Source organism: Orycteropus afer, unplaced genomic scaffold, assembly GCF_000298275.1.
Source record: "Orycteropus afer afer isolate SDZICR_OR568_19922 unplaced genomic scaffold, OryAfe1.0 scaffold00037, whole genome shotgun sequence".
NCBI lineage: Eukaryota > Metazoa > Chordata > Mammalia > Tubulidentata > Orycteropodidae > Orycteropus > Orycteropus afer.
The window spans coordinates 10511546-10535933 of NW_006921624.1; the positions used below are offsets into that span (position 1 = coordinate 10511546).

Sequence of the window (24388 nt, forward strand, 5' to 3'; positions counted from 1 at the left end):
GGTCTGTAAGCTGGGCTGATACCTGTGCACCATGTGCATCCCGCTGGGTTTGAAACACCAGTGGCTCAGTTTCAGAACTCACATCAACAAGTCACCATGGTAGGACAAACCGACAGACAAGTTTGTCTCCCTGTTGGCATACCTAACAGAATGAATAAAGTAATGAATAAATTAATAAATAAGTAAATTTATTAATGAAGATTTGGGTCCATCATTGAAATTCTGTGGTCTCAGTTTTACCATCTGTAAAAGAGAGTTGTATTGGCCTACTGTTTTAAAGCCCAATAGTGCCTTATATGCATGTGACAACTGGACAATGAATAAGGAAGACTGAAGAAGAATTGATGTCTTGGAATTATGGTGTTGGCAAAGAATATCAAACATACCTGTCAGAAGAAACAAATCTGTCTTGGAAGAAGTACAGGCAGAGTACCCCTTAGAAGTGAGAATGGTGAGATTCTGTCCCATGTACTTTGGACTTCTTATGAAGAAGGACCAGTCCTTGGAGAAGGACATCATGCTTGATGAAGTAGGGGGTCAGTGACAAAAATGAAGACCCTCAGTGAGATAGACTGACACAGTGGCTGCAACAGGCTCAAATTTAGCATCAATTATGAGGATGGTGCAGGACCAAGCAATGTTCACTCTGTTGTACATAGGGTCACTATGAGTCAGAATCAACTTGACAACAACAACCATATTATGCATCAGGTGGATCCAGAGAAATTTAGATAAGTGATTCTGGTGGTGTTAGCTCCAAACAGGGGCTCTTGCTCTTTTCACAATCATGACGTAACTTGGAGACAGGCAACACTTCTATGACTGCTGCTGAGCTTGGGTATCTGTTGATTTTGCCAAGCTCTTTTGCTCACTCTACTATCCCTGGAGCCCATATTTCATCCTGAGAGGTACTTGGTCTAAGACTGATGAGAAGGAGTCATAGATGGATGATGCCCAACTTCCAAAAATAGAGTGAGACTGCACAGACCATGTGTCCTGCTGGCCTGGTCTAGGAACAGTATTTGTTCTAAGCTTGGTGAAATAGCTCTTACTCTTGATGCTCATCTGTCTTGGTAGGTAGGATGTCAGAATGAAGGCAAGAGCACGCTGAGCAGATGTGGGAGAAGGCTTTGCTCAGGAAGGGCTACAGTCTGGGTCATGGATTCAGCAACAGGTTATTGGAAACCATGCTCATCTGACAGCCTCTTCACTTCCTTAAGCCTCCTCCTCCTCATCTGCTAAAACATTCAAAAAACAAATGAAAATATCTGCTCTCTTCTCTTTTCTGTGTTTATTCTGTTGTTTCTTAGAAACAAGAAACACTAGTTTCAATATCCACTTTTTCCAACCATCAAGACATTGCATTCTCCTTTGCCAGTAATCACAGCAATGATATGTTCCATAGTTTGCCAAGCACACCCTCTGTAGCCAGGCAAGGAGATAGTAAACTTGGCTTTAGCATCTATTAACTGTGATACCTTAAATGAGTGGCTTTACTTTTCGAGTCTCCACTTCCTCACCTAAAAATTTGTCACACTAATACCTATATCTCAACCACAGACTTGTAAGACTTAAGTGTCATATATGAGATATACTCTACATGGTAGTTATTTTTCATACCAATGGTACTGTTACCAGTACTAGCATATGTGAGACTGGCTGACACAATTTAATACGTTTGTTGTTAGGTGCCATCGAGTTGGCTCTGACTCATAGTAACCATATGCACAAAAGAACGAAACAGTGCCCAGTTGTGTACCAGCCTCACCATTATTCCTATACCTAAGCCCATCTTTTTTTTTCTCTTTTTATTGTGATTTGGGTGAAAATTTACAGAGTAAATACACCCTCCGTACAGCAGTTCACACACACCCTGTCTCATGACGCCAACCATAATTCACCAAATGCAACATCTCCCCTTCTACCACCTCCCAATAGCTTCCTGTTCCCTGTGTCCATCCCTCCATGCACCCCATCCCCTGAGCTGTCCCCCTGCGCATAAGCTGCCCCTCTTTCTCCCACGTACCTAAGTCCATCTTTATAGTCAGTGTGTCAATCCATTTTGTTGAGGGTCTTCCCCTTTTTTGCTGACCCTCCACTTTACCAAGCATGATATCCTTCTCCAGGGAATGGTCTCTTCTGACAACATGTCCAAAGCAGGTGAGATGAAGTCTGGCCATTCTTGCTTCCTAGGAGAATTCTGGCTGCACTTCTTCCAGGACGGATTTGTTAGTTCTTCTGGCACCCCATGGTACTTTCAGTATTCCTTGTCAACACTACAACTCAAAAGCATCCACTCTTCTTTAGTCCTCCTTATTCATTGTCCAGCTTTCACATGCATATGAGGCTACTGAAAATACTATGGCTTCAGTTGGGTGCACCTTAGTCTTCAAAGAGACATCTTCGCTCTTCAGTGCTTTAAAGAGGTCTTTTGCAGCAGATCTGCCCAGTGCAATATGACGTCTGATGTCTTGACTGCTGTTTCCATTGGTGTTGATTATGGATCCAAGTATTATAAAATTTTTGACAATTTCAATCTTTTCCCCATTTATTGTGAGGCTGCTTATTGGTCCAGTTGTGAGGATTTTCATTTTCTTTATGTTGAGGTATAATCCATACTGAAGGCTTTCATCTTACTCTTCATGAATAAGTGCTTCAAGTCCTTTTCACTTTCAGCCAGCAAGGTTGTATTATCTGCATATTACAGGTTGTTAATGAGTTTTCCTTCAACCCTGATGCTGCATTCTTCTTCATATAATACAGCTTCTTGGATTGTTTGCTTAGCATACAGATTGAATAAGTATGTTGAAAGGATACAACCCTGATGCATATCCTTCCCAATTTTAAACAATAAAGTATCCCCTTGTTCTGTTGGAACAACAGACTCCTGGTCTACGTAGAGATTCCTCATGAGCACAATTAAGTGCTTTTGAATTCCCGTTCTTCTCAATATTATCCATAATTTGTTATGATCCACACAGTTGAATGCTTTTGCATAGTCAATTAAACACAAGAAAACATCTTTCTGACATTCTTTGTGTTCAGCCAAGATTCATCTGACATCAGCAATGATATCTCTCATCCCATGTCCTCTTCTGAATCCAGCTTGCTTTTCTGGAAGTTCCCTGTCAATATACTGCTGTAGCCATTTTTGAATTATCTTCAGCAAAATTTCACTTATGTGTGATATTAATGATGTTCAATAATTTCCACATTCTGTGGGATCATCTTTCTTTGGAATAGGTACAAATATGGATCTCTTCTAGTTAGTTGGCCAGGTAGCTATCTTCCAAATTTCTTGGCATTGACAAGTAAGTGCCTTTAGTGCAGCATTCTTTGTTGAAACATCTCAATGAGTATTCTATCAATTCCTGGAGCCTTGTATTTTTGCCAATTTTTTCAGTGCAGCTTTGACTTCTTCCTTCCATACTATCGGTTCTTGATTATATGCCACTTCCTGAAATGGGTGAACATTGATCAATTCTTTTTGGTACAGTGACTCTGTGTATTCCTTTCATCTTCTTTTGATGTTTCCTGCATCGTTCAATATTTTGCCTACAGAAACTTTCAATATTGCAACTCGAGGCTTGAATTTTTTCTTCAGTTCTTTCAGTCTGAGAAATGCCAGCATGTTCTTTCCTTTTGGTTTTCCAACTCAAGGTCTTTGGACATTTCATTATAATAATTGACTTTGTCTTCTCGAGCTGCTCTTTGAAATCTTCTGTTTAGCTCTTTTATCTTTTCATTTCTTCCATTTGCTTTAGCTACTCTTCACTCAAGGGCAAATTCAGAGTCTCTTCAGAATCCATTTTTGTCTTTTCTTCCTTTCCTGTCTCTTTAATGACCTTTTGCTTTTTTCATGTATGATGTTCCTGATGTCATCCCAAAATTCATCTAGTTTTTGGTCATGGGTATTCAGCTAATCAAAACTATTCTTTTGATGGTCTCTAAATTCAGGTGGGATATAATTAAGGTCATATTTTATCTCTCATTGAGTTGTTTTAATTGTCTTCAGCTTCAACTTGAACTTGCATATGAGCAGTTGGTGATCTCTTCCACAGTCAGATCCTAGCCTTGTTTTGGCTGAATATATTGAGCTTCTCCATTGCTTACTTCCACAGATGTAGTCAATGTCCTGTGTATTCAATCTGGCAAAATCCATGTACATAGCCACCATTTATGTTGTTAAAAAAAAGGTATTAGCAATGAATAAGTCATTCATCTTGAAAAATTCTATCATGCTACCTCCAGCATCATTTCTGTCACCAAGACCATATTTTCTGATTACAGTTGATTCTTCTTTGTTTCCAACTTTTGCATTCTAATCACCAGCAATAATCAACACATCTTGACTGCATATTTGGTCAATTTCAGACTGTGAAATTTGGTAAAAATCTCCAATTTCTTCATCTTTGGCTTTTGTGATTGGTGGGTAAATTTGAATAGTAGTAGTAATAAATGGCTTTCCTTGTAGGCATATGGATATTATCCTATGACTGACAGCACTGTATTTTAGGATAGATCTTGAAACATTCTTTGTGATGATGAATGCCATGTGATTCTTCTTTGTTTCTAATTCATCTGTCAGTTTGTTGTACTGTGGTGGGTTGCATGTTGCTGTGAGGCTGGAGGCTATGCCACCGGTATGTCAAATACCAGCAGGGTCACCTGTGGTAGACAGGTTTCAGTAGAGCTTCCAGACTAAGACAGCCTGGGAAGAAGGAAGGGGCCATCCACTTCTCAAGGAATTGGCTGGTGAAAACCTTATGAACAGCAGTGAAACACTTTCTGATATATTACTGGAAAACGTTATGAATAGCTCTGAAACACTGTCGGATATAGTGCCAGAAGATGAGACCTCAAGACGGAAGGCAATCAAAATACTACTGGGGAGGAGCTGCCTCCTCAAAGTACAGTTGACCTTAAAGACATGGACAGAGTAAAGCTTTGGGGATCTCCATTTCCTGATGGGGCATGACACAAAATGGGAAGAAATCACTTCAAACACCCATTAATAATTGGAATGTGGAATTGTACGAAGTATGAATGTACAAAAATTGGAAGTTGTTAAAAAACAAAACAGAATACATAAAGATCAATATCCTGGGCATTAGTGAGCTGAAATGGACTAGTTTTGACCATTTTGAGTCAGACAATCATATGATCTGCTATGCTTCAATTTATCATATGACAAATTGAAGAGGAATGGCTTGGCATTCATCATCATAAAGAATGTTTCTAGATCTATCCTGAAGTGCAGTGCTGTCAGTGATAGCATAATATCCATACACCTACAAGGAAGACAATTAATACTACTATTATTCAAATTTATGCACCAACCACTAAAGTCAAAGATGAGGAAATTGAAGATTTTTACCAACTTCTGTAGTCTGAAATTGACCAAACATGCAATCAAGATATATTTCTTAATACATTTAGGCTTTTCTAAGAACAGAAATTTGTGTTCACCATTGTATCCCGAGAATGTAGTTCCTGGCACAAAGTACATACTAAATTAACAGACAAATATTTCAGGGTGTAAATGATGACTCAGAGTATTGTCTTTATAAATGCTAGTTCCCTCTTGCCTCCTTGTTTCACTTTAGATTTCAATAACACTGGGATATGTAGAAGGACTGACTTTAAAATCTTAATTTAACAGATGGGAAACGAAGGTATGGAAAGACTGAAGACTAGATAAAACTTGTTGTTGTTGTTGTTATGTGCCATCGAGTTGGACCTGACTCATAGCGACCCCTCCTTGGGTTTCTATGGCAGTATCACTACGGAAGTAGATTGCCCCATCTTCCTCCTGAGAAGTGGCTAGTGGGTTTGAACCGCCAGCCTTCTGGTTAGCAGTCAAGTGCCTTAGCCACGATGCTACCAGAGCTCCCAAATAAGATAAATAAGATAAAACTTAAGGATATTAAAAGGTAAGTCACAGAAGAAGAAATGTAAACAGCTGCTACTCAAAAAAAAAAAAAAAAAAAAAAAGGACATTGAGAACAGCAATGAGAAGTCATGTTTTAGCCATCAGATGGGCAAAGATAAAACATTTTCACTGCATCAAACAGTGAAGATGCAGAACAGCAGGTCCTACCCTACTGATGGTGAAGTGTGAACCAGTTTATTATCTCAGAATGTCATATAGTTATATCTATTAAAATGAAAAGCACATAACTTACAACCTACCAATTCCATGTCTTAGTGTCAACCCTAGGGAAATGCTCACTTATGCCCAAAAGGAAGCTTCTGGCATTCATTTATAATATGAGAAGAATATGAGAAAAAAGTTAAATGTTCATCATTGAAAGTGTATTAAATAATCTGTAGCAGATTCAAGCTATGGAATACTATCCTACAATATATCTATTCACTTCGGCTCTTAGATCTACAATGAAGTAGATCTAATTGCCAAAGTGGATAGATTTCCCAAATTACTACATTTTCCCTTCACATCTCTACATTTGATTAGTGATTAGAATATGGTATATTGGTTCATGCATTCATAGAATTTATTCATTCATTTATTAAATATTTACTGAACATCCACTTGGTTTCAAGGATCAGCATTGTGGTAAATCTCTTCAGTTCATCAACTCTTATACATCCTTCATGTCGCACCTTAGCTGTCACTTCCTCCAGGAAGTCTTCCTTAAGCATCTCAAGCTTAGTTAAATGTCTTTGCTATATTATCTCATAGACCTGTGTTATCCTCCCAACAATGCACTTTCTGCTTCTTTGTCTGTTTCCTCCTTCATACTATGGGTTTATCATGGATTGAATTGTGTTCTGAAAAAAGCATGTGTCAACCTACCTGGGCCATGATTTTCAGTGTTTGGTAATTATGTAATGATGTCATTTGACAGTTCTGTAGTGATATAATCATTCCCCAGGATGTGATTTGATGTGTTTGGCCAATCAGCTGTAAGGGGATTAGGGTGGTATGTAACACCCTTACTTAGGTCATAGCCCTGATCCAATGAAAAGGGAATTTCCCTGGGGTGTGGCCTGTATCACCTTCTATGTTATAAGAGATAAAAGTGGAGAGAAGGGAGCAGAGAGAGAGGGACCTGATTACTACCAAGAAAGAAGAGCTGAGAAAGGAGCATGTCCTTTGGGCCTGGGGTCCCTGTGCTGAGAACCTCCTGTTGTTGTTATGTGCCGTTGAGTCGGATCTGACTCCTAGAGACACCTCCTTGGATTTCTGAGGCAGTATCACTATGGAAGTAGATTGCCCCATCTTCCTTTCGAGAAGTGGCTGGTGGGTTTGAACCGCCAGCCTTCTGGTTAGCAGTCAAGTGCCTTAGGCACTATGCTACCAGAGCTCCCAAGAGAACCTCCTAGACCCAGTGAATGATTGATGCCAAGACTCATGTAGATCTTCAAGAAATACTGGGCTCACAGATGTTGAAATAAGACAAGGACCTTCCTCCAAAGCTGACAGAGAGAGACACTTCCCATAGAGTCAGTACTCTGAATTTGGACATCTAGCCTCCTACTAAACTGTGAGAGAATAAAGTTCTGTTTGTTAAAGCTATTCACTTGTGGTATTTCTGTTACAGCAACATTAGATAACTAAGAGAGGGTCCATGAAGCTAGGGATCATGTCTACATTAGTCATGGTTGTATTACAAGTTCTAGCACAGGATAGACACCTAATAAATATTTCTTGAATAGCAAAAAAAAAAAAATATTATTGAACATGATTGAATTCATTTTTCATTATTTGGATTGTGAATGAATTAGCAAATGAACACATGTAAGAACCAAGTATAGAACTAGAGGGTAGACATGTATAAACTTGGGTGAAGGGAAAGGCAATATACAATAAGGGGGAGGTCAGTACAAAATGATCAAGGCACTGGAAGGCATTGGGAGGAGTATGAGAGTTCAAAGGAACAAAGGTATTCCTTTGTACTATTACAATAGTAAAGGTACTATTACATACACAATTCTGCAATAATAGTAATAACAATAATCTATAAGCAGATACATAAGCTAAACAGGGATGGGAAGGTGATTGGGACTACACCCATGAATACATATAGGTTTGACAGAGGATAATTCTACATATGTATTTATATGTGCTGCAAATATATTCATGAATATAGCAGAGCATACAAGGGGCAAAGTTATAAAAACCTCTTAGCCATAACCAAACACCTTGAGGGAATGAGTCACAGGGCCTGAGGTTCAGGCCATAGTCTGAGGAGACACACTAGGTCAATTGGCATAATGTATTCCACAAAGAAAATGTTCTACATCATACTTTGGTGAGTAGGGACTGGGGTCTTAAAAGCTTGTGAGTGGTCATCTAAGGTGCAACTATTGTTCTCTCCCATCTGGAGCAAAGAAAAGTGAGGAACATCAAAGATGTGTGGAAACAATTAGTCCAGAGGACTAGTGAAGCGCAGCAACTTCAGCCTCCATGAACTTGTTCTCTGATCAAAGAACTACATGGTGCCCAGCTACCATTGCTGATGCTCTAAAAGTGATCACAATAGGAGTTGTGAATAAAGTGGGAGAAAAATGTGGAACAAAACTCAAAATCATAAAAAGACCAGGCTTACTTGTCTGATGAAGACTGATTGAACCCTCTTGACTATGTCCCTTTGACACCCTTCAAGCCTAGAACTGAACTCACCCCTGTGACTCAACCTTTAGCCAAACAACAGACAGGCCTGTAAGGTGAAAAATAATACAAAGGAGGCACACACTCCTTACAACAACCAACCATACAAAATCAGAAAGGTGGCACTTCCCCAGGGATAAAGCTCAGCATCCGGTAAGATGGATGAATAGACAGACAAGTGACACAGACTCTCTTCAACAAAGAAAAGAAAAATCAATTGACAGAGATACAGATGACAATCCTAGAACCCTGAGCTTTGAAAGGAACTATAAAGAAGTGGATTAGGCACCAACTAGTGGAAAAACCTGAATGAAAACAGTGAGTACAGAGATGGTTGGAGCTGCAGACTGTCAGCTACTCTGACAAGACCAATAGCCTGACTATTTCCAAGTGGTATTGGGACCTGAAAATTAACCTAAAGATCAGTCCCAGTCACCAAGGGCTGCAGGGACAATTGCTTTGGTGGCTTATGACTAGGAAGGGAAACAGCAAGGAGGAAGACAACCTGAGCTGTGGACTTTCTGCTGTTCTGAGGGTGCAGCCATTTTGATTATTTACACGTGGCAGCCATTTTGGATATTTAAAGTGACAGAGGATGCAGCCATTTTGAAAGTCTACAAGCAGCGACCATTTTGGATATTTAAAGTGACCGAAAAAGGCAAAGGGGACTGGAACAGATTGAGAAGTCAGCCACAGGGACCCAGGTAAGGAGAGGGAACCCAGGCCATGCCCCACAAGCAGTGAGGCAGGAAGGCAGGGAGAGGACAGAAAAGGGAAAGGGGACCAGAATAGATAGAGGAGTCAGCTGCAGGGACCCAGGTAAGGGTGGTTGCAGGGGTCCAACAGCTAAGGGAGACAAACTTGTCTGTCGGTTTGTCCTACTGTGGTGACGTGTTGCTGTGAGCCTTGAGGCTGTGCCACTGGTGTTTCAAACGCAGTGGGGCACACATGGTGCACAGGTATCAGCCCGGCTTGCAGACTGAGACAGACTAGGAAGAAGGAGGAGGACATCTACTTCTCAAAGAATTGGCCAGGGAAAACCTTATGAATAGGAGAGAAACACTGTCTGATACATTACTGCACAACTTTATGAATAGTCCAGAAACATTGTCCAATATAGAGGAGGAAGATGAGTCACTTAGCTTAGAAAGCTCTCAAAGTAGGACTGGGCAAGAGCTGCATTATCAGAGTAAAATCAGCCTTACTCATATATGGATGAGGTAAAGCTTTCGAGACCTCCATCTGCAGACATGGCACCACTCAAATTGGAGAAACAGTGGCAAACATGCATTAATAATTCAGAGCATGGAATGTACAAAATATGAATCTAGGAAAATTGGAAGTTGTCAATAATGAAATGGAATGCATAAAGATTGATATCCTAGGCATTGTTGTTGTTGTTGTTGTTATGTGCCGTCGAGTCAGCCCCGACTCATAGCGACCCCTCCTTGGGTTTCCGAGGCAGTATCACTACTGAAGTAGGATTGCCCAACCTTCCTTCCGAGGAGTGGCTGGTTTTAGTGAGCTGAAATGGACTGTTTTTGGCCATTTTGAATCAGACAACCATATGATCTACTATGCCGGGAACGACAGTTTAAAGAGGAATGGCGTGGCATTCATCATCACAAAGGATGTTTCAAGATCTGTCCTGAAGTACAATGCAAACATTCGTGGAACCTCTATGCTGTTTATGTACCATATGAACATGATAGGTTTTATATTCAAGTATCTGAACCAGGTGAGAATAAAGACCACAAGCACGGTTAAATATAATAAAACCAACAATTATCAAGGTCCAAAGATCACATGCTAAGACACCCATGTTTCAAATAGGCTGGGCTCCCAATGATGGCAGCTCAGCTGGCCTTCATTATGGGTCAGTAGGGACCATTTCTGGTCTCTATTCAAATGTCACCTCATCAGAAAGGCCTTCTCTGACCACCTATCTAAAATTATTAAATACTACTCAACTGGGATATTATGCAATTGTTTGCTCATGTTATGTTACGATTATTCTTGTTTGTATTCCCCAACTATGTTGTAAGAATCAATGAGTGCAAGGCCTATTTCTGCTCTGTCCACTATTGCATCCCTGGAGCCAAGAAAAAGAGTTGGGCTTATGGTAGGAATCAACAAATATTTGTTGAGTGAGTGAAATGATGAATGAACTTTAGTTTTTGAGCTGATTGATGGAGGTGCTGAGTATTTGGAGTCCAACAGAAGAGATTCGAGATCTGACGTATAAATATTGGAATCAGAACCATAAGAATTTCCACTCAGATCATACAGATATATTTTTTCCTTATGTTCATTCATTTCCCCCAAGAATTACATTGAGAATGCCAAAGGGATGAGGTAAAATAGGTAGGGACTATGTTGGCAGCTTAACAGGTCTCAATGTGAGAGAAGAATCAATGGATTAATGAATTGGGATACAAAAATAATCCAGTTGGGAGATGACTTCTAAGAATGTTTTAGCTCTAAACTGATGATCTTAACAAGAGAATTGCACAAAGTAGGCAACACAAACATATTTGCTCAATCAGAGAATAAATAAGAACCCAGGTTTTGGGGTTGATAGATCTATGTAGAAACTCCAGCTCTATCCTTAAAAGCTGTGTAAATCTCTGCAATTCACATCCCTTATCTAATTTTCAGGTCCTTACTGGTAATTTGGGGAGAAGACCATCTATCTCACAGGGTTGGTGTGAAGATAAGATCAAATAAGATTATCTTTGTAAAGTCCTTAACATGTTCTTAACACATAGTAGGTGCTTAACAAATTGTAGCTTCCCCATTCTCTTCACCTGCTAAACTCCTTCCCATCCTTCATCTTAGGGTCCCTTCAAAAATATTTATTGAGTACTTACATTATGTTCAGAATCGCTCTAGGTGCTTGGAATGCAGCAGCGAACAAACAGGCCAAAATTCTAGTCCTTGGGGAGTTTATATTCTTGTCCTAAGTTTAGACCTCAATTTTTCCAAGTTTGGGTTAGAAGCCTCTGACACTGTGTCTCTGCTTTTTCCATCACAGCACTATTATACTGCAGTGACACTGCTTATCTATCTCTCTTCCTATAGAGTATGAGCACCATGAGGTAGACTCCAAGCCTGTCTCATTCATGACAGCATCACAATATCCTCACACCATGCATGGCATCTGATAGATACTCAGTAAATATCTACCGCATAGATTAATGGATGGATGGAAGGACAGGTGGAATCATGAAAGTGAGCTCTCATTGTTCAGCGTTCCTAGTTTGCTTTATGCCACACTTTCTCTATGAAAATGCTAAGATTTTGCAGTTTTATCCAGAGTCCATGCCACTCAGAGAAACGTGAAGATACAATTTAGTCCCAGGAAGTATGGTGCTCAGTGCAAAAGCACTTAACAGCCAAGTTGGGAGACAGAAGATTCCAGGATCTTTCTTCTTAGCCACAGGTATAAAGAACTTGTGTTGCTGTACCATAGAGTATGTCACAGGAGCTGATTATGCGTCAGTAGCCCTTGAGTTATAATCCTGTGTCTTCTACTTGCTGTATCTAGAACTTCGGTCAGATTGGATACATTTCTCAGTTCAAAAATTATGTCTTTGCAATGGGCCTCTCGAAGAGTATGAAGGGATGGACACTGGGAGGAGGTAACTATGGGGAGGAAGTGGGAGGGGAGCTGCTGCATTGTAAATTTTGGCCAATGACATGAGACAAAGTATATGTGAACTGCTGTATGAAAAGTGAATTTACTCTGTAAATCTTCACCCAAATCCTAATAAAAAAAAAAAAAATTATGTCTTGGTATTACTGCAGTGGGAGTTCCTGAGTAATACAAATAATTAATACTCTCAGCTACTAACCAAACCGTTACAGGTTTGAGAATACCCAGAGGAGCCTCAGAAGAAGGACCTGGTGATTTACTTCTGAAGAAAACCAACCAGCCATTGAAAACCCTATGGAGTATAGTTCTACTCTAACACACATGGGGTCTCCATGAACCAGAAATTGACTCAATGGCAACTGCTGGTGGCGGTGGATTACTGCAATCAATGATAGTGTGGTGCAGTGATTAGAGAAGTAGAATTTAGAATTAGACCTGAGTTTTAAACCTGATTCTGCCATTACTAGCCATATAAGATTGGGAAAATCACTTCTCCGAGCTTTAGCTTCCTCACAAGTCTCATAATGTTGTTATGAGAATTAAATATAAGCTCACCTGCTAACTGACAGGTCAGCAGTTTGAGCCCACCAATTGCTACTTGGCAGAAAGATGAGGCAGTTTGCTTCTGTAAAGATTTATAGCCTTGGGGCAATTCTACTCTATCCTATAGGGTCCTGTGAGTCAGAATTGATTCCAGGGTAGTGTTTTTTTTTTTTTTTTCCAGTGTTTGTAAGGCACTTAAAGCAGAGTAAATACTCAGTAAGTGGTTATTATTATCCACAAACCACACATCTTGCTGTATCCAGATTCTTAAAGACAAATTCTGCTGAATTCCTTTTACAACAACAAAAAGGAAGGAGCGACTGTTACCTAAGAAAAACAGCTATCCACAGAGGAAAGCTTAATATTCTCTCATCATTTTACAGATGGAAAAACTGAGGCCCAAATTGATGATGCAAAATGTCTTAATATCTAAGCTAATAGCAGAGTTGGGGCTGGACCACTTTCCCTCTGATAGTGCCCATTCTTATGCACTGGAGGGGTTTTCTGCTGAAGGGAGACGTTCTACATTTCTCCCTTGTCCTGACCAAAAGTAATCAGTCTACTAGAAGCTGCCATGGGGAAAGCACAGAAGCCTCCCTCTTCATCAATGTCATACCTTGGGAAACCATCTCCAGTGTAGATAACAGAAAGAATAAATATTTTTGTTAAGAGAAAAAAATGAAGACAAAGGTCAAAGGGAATCGTGCAATGGGTTGAGTCAGGGAAGAAAAAGAGCATTTTTCCCCTCTCTCCTCTTTTTCTCCAAAACAGTCTTTATATAGAACTTGTATAAGAGCCAATTTATTTGATATGGAAAAAATGTGAAAGCAGCAAGGCAGACACACACACACACACATACACACACATGCATGCACACACACACAAAGAGGTATTTGTGGTGGGGTTCAGAACTCAAATTACCAAGAGATAAAGGAGTTGAAATGGTAGCTTGACTTGGAATGCTGTATTTTGCTTTTTTCAGAGTCTCAGAGAACATTCATGTCAGGATGCCTAGCCCAGTCCAGCTCGCCAATAAACTCCTTGGGACTCAAGAGATACAGAGAGGAGGGTTGACCCATGAGTATTCTATCCATTGTGGTTGGCACATGACCTGTTGCCATCAAGCCAATTCTGACTCATGGCAACCTTGTATGTTACCGAGCAGAGCTGCTCCATAGAGTTTCTGGGCTGTAATCTTTACAGGAGAAGATCACCAGCTCTTTCTTCCATGGCACTGTGTTGTGGGTTTGAACTGCCAACCTTTCAGTAATAGCCAAGTATAAACTGTTTGTGCTGCTCAGGGACCTGTTTCGAACACACCAAAATCAAAACCAAACCTGTTGTCATTGAGCCACTTTTGACTCAAAGTGTCCCTATGCGACAGAGCAGAACTGCCCCATAGGGTTTCCAAGGTTGTAAATCGTTACGGAAGCAAACTGCCACAGCTTTCTCCCATGGGGTGGCTGGTGGGTTCAAATAGCTAACCTTACGGTTAGCAGCTGAGCACTTTAACCACTCTTCCACCAAAGCTCTTTGTTTGGCACACAGTGGGGCCTAAGAAATATCTGGTGAATGAATAAAAGATTAATGGTGTATAAGAGTTTAAATCTGAATAGTGGTTGTCTGGAAGCAAATTAGCACAGAACCTTGGCATCTTTACCAAGTGGCTAAGGTCCTCAGCACTAAGGTATGAGTATCTTAGGAAACAGACCTTGTATGAGCTATCTCTGTAATTCCCAGCTCTCAGTACACTCTGGCATAGATAATGCTCTCAACACATATTTGTAAATTGAATGTGTTACTGTACTCATGAAATAGACTGTGGAGACTCCTGCTTTTCTCAGGAGATCACATAGAGCCATGGCCATTAAACTTGAACCAGTTTCAGAATCACTTAGAGAGGACCTGCACCAAAAGTTTCTGAATCAGTAGGTGGTTTGGGGTCTGAGAACTTGCAATTCTAACATTTTCCCAGGTGCTGCTGATGCTGCTGGTTAGGGGACACATTTGAGAACCCGTTGGTTCTTGAGTTGCACATTATAATCACCTAGGGATATTTTGAAAGTCCTGTTAGGCCCTTTCCTCACCAATTCAATCAATGGAAAGGGGGAGGATGCTGATGAGACAGATGAGATGCATTTTTAAAATGCTCCTAGTGTGTGCAGTGTGCAGCCAACTTTGAGAACCACTAACCCAGTGCAACTTCCTCATAGATTTGAGGCACTGAAAATCAGAAAGAGTAAGTGACTTGCCTAGGATCACAGAGCTGTTACTTCTTCAGTTTAATTTCCACCATTCCACACTTATCAACCCCTGTCAGCTCTCACAGGCTCAAAACTCTAGGCAAAAAAAAAAAAAAGAAAGCTGTGTTTAAACTGAGGTTTTGGGATGCCTATTATTTCTTTCCTCTATTGTTTTATGAAGAAATTTTAAGCAGATACTTATTTATAGAACTTTACCACTCTAGACAACTGAAGAGATGAGAGAGACAGAGTTATGGAATATATCAAGGCAAGATAATCCTTTAACTTCTAAGTACATTCTCAAACACAAACCAAGTGCTCCCTTTGAGTTCTTAAACAGATGTTCTTCATCTCTGAGTCAATGAATGGGCAAGGGTTTCCTTGTGATGTGCACATTAATTGCTGGCATGTAAAAGGAAGTGCTGGTAAAGTGTTTGAAAGTGGTTCTGTCTCTTAAAAAGATTGAAAGTTTCCTCCAGAACTTGGTTTCTACTAATGATTGGCTTAGTAAATATTTTCAAGTAGACAGAGTAGAGATTGTGTTTTACATTGTCTTCAAACTAGATAAAGAGCTACAAAAGGCCCATGGAGACCATTGACTTTAGCATTTTCATCATAGGAAGAAAAAATCGAGGCTCAAAGAGATTGACTACTTATCAAACATTAGTAGATGGAGTGGCTGGGACTAGAAACCAGGCATCTGACTCCTGAGTTGTTCTTTCCAATTCATTCCAATGTGCCTTTTTTTTTTTTTTTTTTTAAATCACATGAAAGAAAGTCCTGGGGACATTGGAGGGAAGGAGTGAGAGAGAGGTGGCTTAAAAAACTAATATAAAGAGATAAGTGCTATCTCACATAAAAGCTATAACAGTATCCTGTGACTGCTCATAAACAAAAGAGAAAGAAAGAAAGAATAATTAAGAAAGACCTAGAACTTCAAGAGCCCTTGAGGATCAAATGGGTCTGAACTTCTCTTTCATCACAGAAAACAAAACAAAACAAAACAAAAACCTTGACTGGTGATGTTCAGCTTTCAGCAAAATTCTCATGTGACCTGGAGTGTGCCCAATTCCCAGCCAACCCACTATACCTTCACACCCTTCTCATCCACTGAAAAAGCAATCAGAATGCATGAATCTTCTTCAATTTAATATCAAAAAGATATCATTAGCAAAATTCACTTCTTTCACTTTCATTAGTAATAAATGACTTTCTCGTGGCTAATCTCATTCAACCTCATTCATCTTACTTTGGGGAAACTAAGTTTCAGAGAGGTCAGTGAGCCTTAGAGTCATATATCAGAGCTGTCACCAAAGTATGAGCCTCTTGGCTTCTTGTCCAGTGCTCTTCCCACCATATCACCTCTGCCTTGTTACAATTCTACACCTAATGCTAGGTGATGAATCACCAGAAGTGAATCTGGCTGCGATGGCCTTTCTCCTTCTAGTCCAGACCCCTCTGAAACTCCTCACATATCTCCACAGCCCACCCACTTAATCATCTCCCTATCCAGAGAGTGCACTTACATGTCCATGAATCTTCTATTGAGGTGTAGGGTGGAGGCTACGTCCACCTTGAGAGGTGGGTCCCGGAACACCTTATACTGCAGGGGCTTACACTCAAGGCAAAGTGGGCTGTCAGCAATGGAGGTCAGCATGGCGGCATCGATCTCCAGGTGCTCGTCCAGTGTGTAGATCTGGATCCCATACACCTCCTCACCCACATCCAGGAGTCTGATGGTCAGTGGGACATCACAGAAGACATTCTGAGGGCCCAGGGAGATGTTCTTCCCACTGACAGTCAACAGTTTGATATCATTGACAGCCCCACTAGAGTCCCAATCAGTGGAGACAAAGGTCACCCAGATGGTCAGAGACTCAGGGACCAAGGGGTAGCGGAATTCCAGTTCGAGGTAGCAGCCTTGTGGCTCAGGGCAGGCTGGAGGGACGGTGTGTGGGTTGACAGCTGAATTTGGGCTCCAGGTGCGGACACTGGACTTACAAGGTTGTTCAACATCTGGGTGACCTGTGGAGAACAGATGAGGGAATGAGTTCCTGAGGATAGACCTTTAGTCTGATCCTCAGAGTTTCCTACAGATCTCAAGAGAGATTGGCCTAACTAAAACTCAGGTAAAGGGGAAAAAGAGAATATTCTTGGTGTCTTGGTGAATCGGCTGTATGTGGAGATCTAGCTTGTCTCCGTCTCTGCAACTCAGATTTAGGATAAATTACCAGACATTTGGTCAGAAGTACATTCAAGTCTGAGGCTTACTCTTGAGTAAAACTTTCCTTTCACAACTCTCCCTTGGAGCCTTTGCTACCTAGCATGGAAAGAAGGAAGGGACACCCATTTGCTGTGGAACACACTAAGTCTGATCAATTTGTGTAACTCTTTCAAGGACTCATTTCCCAGGCGAGGAGACCAAGGCTTACTACCCATATGGAGTAAATCATCCAAGATGACAAAGACTGAAGCATAAAGATCAGCATTGGAGCCTAGTTCTGTCTCATTCTAAACTCGCACTTTATTTGCCATATTGGCTGCAGAGGCCATAAAATAAACTAGAATCCACATGATATTTTCTTTGGTACAACCAACTTGAAACGTCAGAGGAGCAAGAAAACCTCCCGCAAAGAGGAGGTGAACATGGATATCATCTGGCCCTTGGATTGAAGATTCTGGGAGGAAACTGTCTAGAACCATGAACGACAGAGCTGGAAGGCCGTCTTGGAGCCATCTTATCTCTCCTCCTCCTCTTCCCTACATGAGGTCATCCCATACCACGAAGCTGCTCTGTGCTCTGTCCAGTCTGACTCAGGAAGGGGAGGGCTCTGTAGGGAGTAGGGAGAGAAAAGGAGGGATTCTTCTAGTCTTTCCCCAGGGAGAGGATGTCTCATCCTCACTGATCTCAGCCTGCAGTGACTTCTGAATTTTTCTCTGCTGAGATCACTAGTCCTAGACCCTCAGAGAGCTCTTTTGCACTGTTGAGAAAAGTAATCAGGACTCAATGTAATGATTGGCTTTAATTTATTTAAAGGAGTCCAGTGAGAGAGACAGACCATCTGCCAAAAGTAGAATGAAGGACCTCAAGTTGTTCTATTAGCCACTTTGTTTTTTCTACAGCATCCTTGGCCAATGGGGGCTGGGGTGCTGAATATTTCTAAAGCAAAAGGGAAAAAGCAATCATTGTCTGAAAAGGCTTGATGGCAATTTACAGCTTACCAAGAAGCACCACAATATGAAAACTAGAAAGCCACTGGAGGTGGGAAAGCTGTCTCAGTGCAGGCTATAAATGCCTCCTTCCTTCTTGCCTCTGCCTAGGAAGAGGGAAGACACAAAGTGGTGATGAAGAAGAGAAGTGAGGAAAAAAAGAAAAAGAAAAGAGGAACAAAGGAAGTGCATGAAGACTTTTTAGATATAATGAGCCACAACAAGAAGCAGTGTAGGTAACTCCAAAATTCCCTCCACCCATCTTTGGCTCAGTTTACTCATTAATTCACAGTAATCACTGGTTAGAAGTGACTCTTAGTTTGGTGTAAAGCACAAATACACCTCGTCACCTAGATTGACACTTTTGTTCTTATCTACTCTCCAACCACTGAGTTCCTGACTCTCTTGAAGTTGTGGGTTGTTGTGGGCACACATGTTATTATTTATATAATAAACTTTTATTGAAGGCAGCATTTTGCAGTATATGAAGCACATTCTCTAGCTATTGTTTAGCTCATCTGATTGTCATCAAAATCCTTTAAGATAGTTGTCATTTTTGTTTCTATTTTTTTATAGCTCGGTTTCACTCAATCCATATACATTACACTTAATCTAATGCCTGCTCCATGGAAAGTCTGCATTACATATTGGTTGAACGTTATTGCTGAATGAATAAGGCTGGTTAAATAACTTGCCCAATGTCACCAGCTAAGAAGTGACAGCGCCAAAATCTGAACTAGAATTTGAATTTCTACTTTATTTGGCTATATCACATGTGCGTCTCCATCATGACTGCTTGGGTTTGGATCCACTATATTGCTTTAAACCTGTGCTGTCCAATACAGTAGCCAGTAGTCACATATGACTATTAAAATTAAAATTAAATAAAATGGAATGAAATTTAAAATTTCAGTTCTTCAGTCACACTAGCTTCATTTCAAGAGCTCAATAGCCACATGAAGCAAATAGATTGCATAGCGCAAATACAGAAAATTTTCAACATTACAGAAAGTTCTGTTGGGCAGCACTGCCATATACTATGACACATCACTGTGCTATAACATCTAGAATAGTCACTATCAGGCCCCATATTATTTTGTTCTGAGTTTTAATATCAATATTAATAATGCTTTAATTATTAATTTATTATTAATAATTTAATATTAATATTAATAACGTTTTAATTTTTCTTTATCAAAGTAATTTGTGCTGATTGTAGAAAATTTGGAAAGTAAGAGAAATGTAAATCAGATGGGGGAAAAAAAATCACATTATCCTACAAATGAAAAGGAATTGTTGCCTATTTTCTCTTACTTCTTTCCAGTTTTTATTTCAATGTACTCTTTTTACTTTGTGTAAAACAAAACCCAAAAAACTAAACTCCCTGCCATCGAGTTGGACCCAACTCACAATGAACCCTCCTTGGATTTCCAAGGTGGTATCACTACAGAAGTAGATTGCCCAACCTTCCTTCCAAGGAGTGGCTGTTGGGTTTGAACAGCCAGCCTTCTGGTTAGCAGTCAAATGCCTTAGGCACTACACTACCAGAGCTCATTATTTTGCGTAGTTATTCCATAATTTATTTCACATGGAATGGAATTTATTTAACCAATGGACTGATTTAAAGATTAACATTACAGCTATGAACTTGGAGAGATTTCTTCTATTATGCTTATTTTTAAAACAAAGAAACAACAACAAAACACCTACTAAGTCCGAACTGTTAAGATAAGGGCTGAAAAGAATACAAATATACCTTATCTAGTTCCTAACCTCATGGTCATTGTGATACATGAGAGATGATGAGGCATACACAGCAGATACTATCATCAAAAAATGCAGTAACTATTTATGAGCTTCCACTAAGATCCAGGAACTGTTGTTGTTGTTGTTGTTATGTGCCGTCGAGTCAAACCCCCGACTCATAGCGACCCCTCCTTGGGTTTCCGAGGTAGTATCACTACGGAAGTAGGATTGCCCAACCTTCCTTCCGAGGAGTGGCTGGTGGGTTTGAACTGCCAGCTGTCTGGTTAGCAGGCAAGTGTCTTAGCCACTATGCTACCAGAGCTCCCCCTCCAGGAACTGTGGTAGGTGCTATATTTACTCCATGACATTTCATCCCCACCAGACAGACAGGTATCATGATTTGCATTTTAGAGATCAGGGAACTAAGAGTCTGAGCAGAAAGTCACTTGCTCAATGTCAATCAGTGAAATGGAGGAAGTAGCCATTCATATTTAGGTTGATCTGGTCCTAGAACCCATGTCATTTCTATCAAGCCATAGTGCTTCAAATGGGGTGCATAGGAAGTCCTACCGGTACTAGGATAGAAAGAGATTCATTTCAACTTGAAGAACTGAAAACAAGTGTCATGGAGAAAGAATTCCTACCATGTGTCATATACTTTGCCAAGGGTTATTTATATGTCAAGGCATTTGATTCTTGCAAAATGTCTATGAGGAGGGTCTATTACCTTTCCCATTTTATAAAGGGGGAAAATGAAACAAGTGAAGTAACTTGTCAAAGGTCACAGAGACAATAAGAGGTGGAATTAAAGTCAAGAGAGGGCAAGTCACTGCCTAAGGTTACCAACGGTCAGTATCATCCCATGCTATACTTATGTTATTCGACACAGAGGGTTTTCTCGTTAGATGATAAGCTCTTTGAGGTAATCTCATATCTTCTCCACATCTTTAAGCCTGTCAGTGTAGAGCTCAGCAAGGCCAAGTGTGTGAATGAATGAACATATCCAACCTTACCAGACAGAATCCTAATGAACCACAGAAGGAACCCTCCAATGAGATCCGGGACCTTTTTTTATCCCTCAAAGGAAACATCAGAGTTTGCTTTGGAGAATATTGCATACTTCTCTGTAGGCAGAATAATTAGAAGAAGCAGTCCTTGCACTTGCCTTCTCTTTTACTCCTGATATTATTTCTCTTTTACCTTGATAGGATGTCACCATATCTGATGCTTCTACTGCCATGAATTCAGTTTCGATGACTTCTTTGTTACCATAAGTATTTTATTTTGCCCATTGCTATGTAAATAGGAGCTCTGGTATCTTAATGCCTAAGGCACTTGACTGCTAACCAGAAGGCTGGTGGAAACCCAAGGAGGGGTTGCTATGAGTTGGGGCCGACTGGACGGCACATAACAACAACAACAACATGTAAATATTACTTTTCATGCTCTATTACTACTTTTACTAATATCACACCTAATGATGTTAACCCTACATACTAATTCTGCTCAGAGTAGTTCTACTTTCAATGCTATCCAGAACCATGCTTGTTGCTGGAGACACAGCCACACACCTTCAAGGGATGTTCCCTGATCTAAAGCTTACAATCTAGTAAGGAAGCCAGACAATTAGGAGAGAAAGTGCAGCAGATCATGGTGCATGTATGACAGGAAAAGCAGAGAGGGTTGAGGGAGCAGATATCAGGGCCCAGGCTTGATGAGAGATTTTTTTTTTTTTAACCACTTGCTCTGTTGTGGGCTCATTATCACTCCACCTCTCCCAAGCACATTGACATCTCTTACCTCATTTTGTTCTATGTACACCTCTGCTGGTAGGTGAAGCAGATGCAGCTATCCCCATTGGACAGGTAAGGAAGCCAGAGTAGGAAGAGTGTCTTACTTATATGCCAGAGCTGGGACAAGAGCTAAGGTCTTGAATTCTGTTCCAGAGCTTTTTCACATGACCCCTCTGAATTTAGCCCAGCAGCATTTAGCTCCAGATTCCACAGAACAAATCAATTGTACTAAGTAAATGGATGGGAATGAATACAAAATATTGGGAAGGTCCCCAAATCAGGTGATGCTATAGTGTTTGTGGTATTGGTAGTGATGACAATGACGTAGCATTTTCCAGAATCAGGTATAATTATCCATATCATGTTATTCTCCTAACTAACTCTGTGTCTGTGGTCACATGGCTTTTCTTCTCATATATAAAAGTAAAGTGGTTAAGTTACATGGCATGCAAGCATTTCAAAGTAAATGTCTGCCTCCACTAAGGATTCTTGGGCCTTCATCTATGAAGGCCATTGGCTTCAGGACAAATGCAGACTCTATCTATGGTGGTTGAGTGACAGTGCCCTGAACCTTGCTGGGTTTTCCTTTAAGGAAGAAATCAGAAACTGCCTGGCACACAGAACTCCTCAGCTCCTTCATGTCAGCTTGTTCTCCCTTCATTCTTGTGATCATACATTAATTTGGATGGGATCCCAAGTAGGATGGATAATTTTATGACCATGAATGGCATCTGGGATGGTGAGATTGGACTGATCAGTTCTGCACTTGACGTCATGACAAGGCTTGCTGCCTGATGGTAGGTGCCAGGTGAACATTCCACCCCTCCATAGGCTTTCTCCTGAAATTGGCAGGGGATGGAGCTCTCTTTCTCCCTTTCTTGGAGAAACCAACTTTTAGTAGCAGGAAGCCACTGGAGAGCAGAGATGACAAATCTGTTTGGCTTATTCTTCCTCCCTGGTTTCTTGTTAATCAGCAGAGGGACCAAATATGTTCCAAAGGACAGGAAGCATAGTCAGGCCAGTATGTTCAAGTGAGTCAATAGGCGCAGAAACCTTAGCAAGTTTGTGCTTTTCTGGTTATCAGAGACAAACTCTTAAACACAAAAAAGCCCCAAGAGTCATCCAGTTCAACCCCTCAACAAGCAGTAATCTTTTTAATAATATCAAGCTTCACCATCCTCTATGTGTAACATGCCTCAGCTCTTTTCATCCTGCCAGTAAGTCTATGACACAGGTCTTATGAACCTCTTTTTTTTTTTCCTAAACAAAAGTCTCATTTTACAGAAGAGAAAACTGAGACTCAGATGGTGAAGCAATTCCATAGCAGAGGTACGGTATCAGGTGATATTGTTGGCCCAGTCAGTGTGCCAGGCTTTGAAGAAATGGTAGGTAGGTTAAACTATCAGCTACCCTATTTCTCAGTTGTGTCCCTGATTATAAGGATACTGAGCTTGCAAGATTGCTATGAAAATCAAATAGGATAAAATCTTTAACCGATGCCTCCAAACACATTAGCTCTGTTCTAAAAAGTAAGGCAAAATTGAGGAAAATATTGGGAGATGGAGGCATTTCAAGAAAAGAGAAGAGATTGTGCAAAGATCTGGAGGTGAGAGTGAATGTGTTAAGAAGCAGTAAGTGAGAAGCTGAAAAGCTAAGCAGAATATAAAGAGTCCTGAATGTCATATGAAGGAAACTCAACTTTTCACTGAATGTAATAGGGAACTACTAAAGGACATTAGGAAAGCAAGTGATATAAAATATGTCTTTTAGAAAAACTTTTATTTAAAGACACAGATATTATCCATCCATCCATTCATTAAAAATGGCTTGGACAAAGGAAGCATCAGGGGAGATGAGGACAAGTCAGTTTCTGAGGATCAAAAACAGACATGGCTAGAAGATTGACTGTATGTGTGGGGCTGTGCAGCAACAGGGGCTGAGATAGAGAAAGAAAGAGAGTAAGAAAGGAATGGAGTCAAAGAGGGAGGATTAGTGGGAGGGAGGGAGGGAGGTAGAAAAGGGAGGGAGAGAGGAGAAAAGGGATAGGGGAGGAAGAATGGAAGGGGGAGAGGGAAGGAGGAAAGAAGGTGGAGAGGATGGAAGGAAAGAAAAAGGAAAGGGAAAGAAAGAAAAATAAGAGAAAATCAAAGACCAAGTTACCATCATTAGTACATTGTTGTTGTTATGTGCTGTTGAGTCAGACCTGACTTATAGCGACCCCTCCTTGGGCTTCTGAGGCAGTATCACTACAGAACTAGATTTCCCACCCTTTCTTCTGAGGAGTGGCTGGTAGGTTTGAACCACTAGCCTTCTGGTTAGTAGTCAAGTGCCTTAGCCACTATGCTACCAGAGCTCCTTATCATTAGCATGTATATATGTATACATACTTAATGCAGATCTAAATTTATAAAGATCTATATAGATATCAATTATATATTTATGTGGATATAAACTGTAGCTGTTGACACAAAGGTACTTATAAAAGCATAATGCCAAGTTTTTTTGTCCCCCCTAGTTGAATACTTTCCAGTTGTGAGGATTTTTGTTTTCTTTATATTGAGAC

At 40.5% G+C, this 24388-nt stretch overlaps 1 protein-coding gene across 1 annotated transcript in view; it reads right to left on the reverse strand.

The window, feature by feature from the left end:
• Window positions 1–24388, reverse strand: part of PAPPA (pappalysin 1) — a 298174-nt gene that overhangs the window by 180634 nt on the left and 93152 nt on the right. The window contains exon 7 of the mRNA XM_007936757.2: window positions 16603–17101. Coding sequence (XP_007934948.2) covers window positions 16603–17101 — 499 coding nt within the window. The remainder of the gene's footprint in view (window positions 1–16602; window positions 17102–24388) is intronic.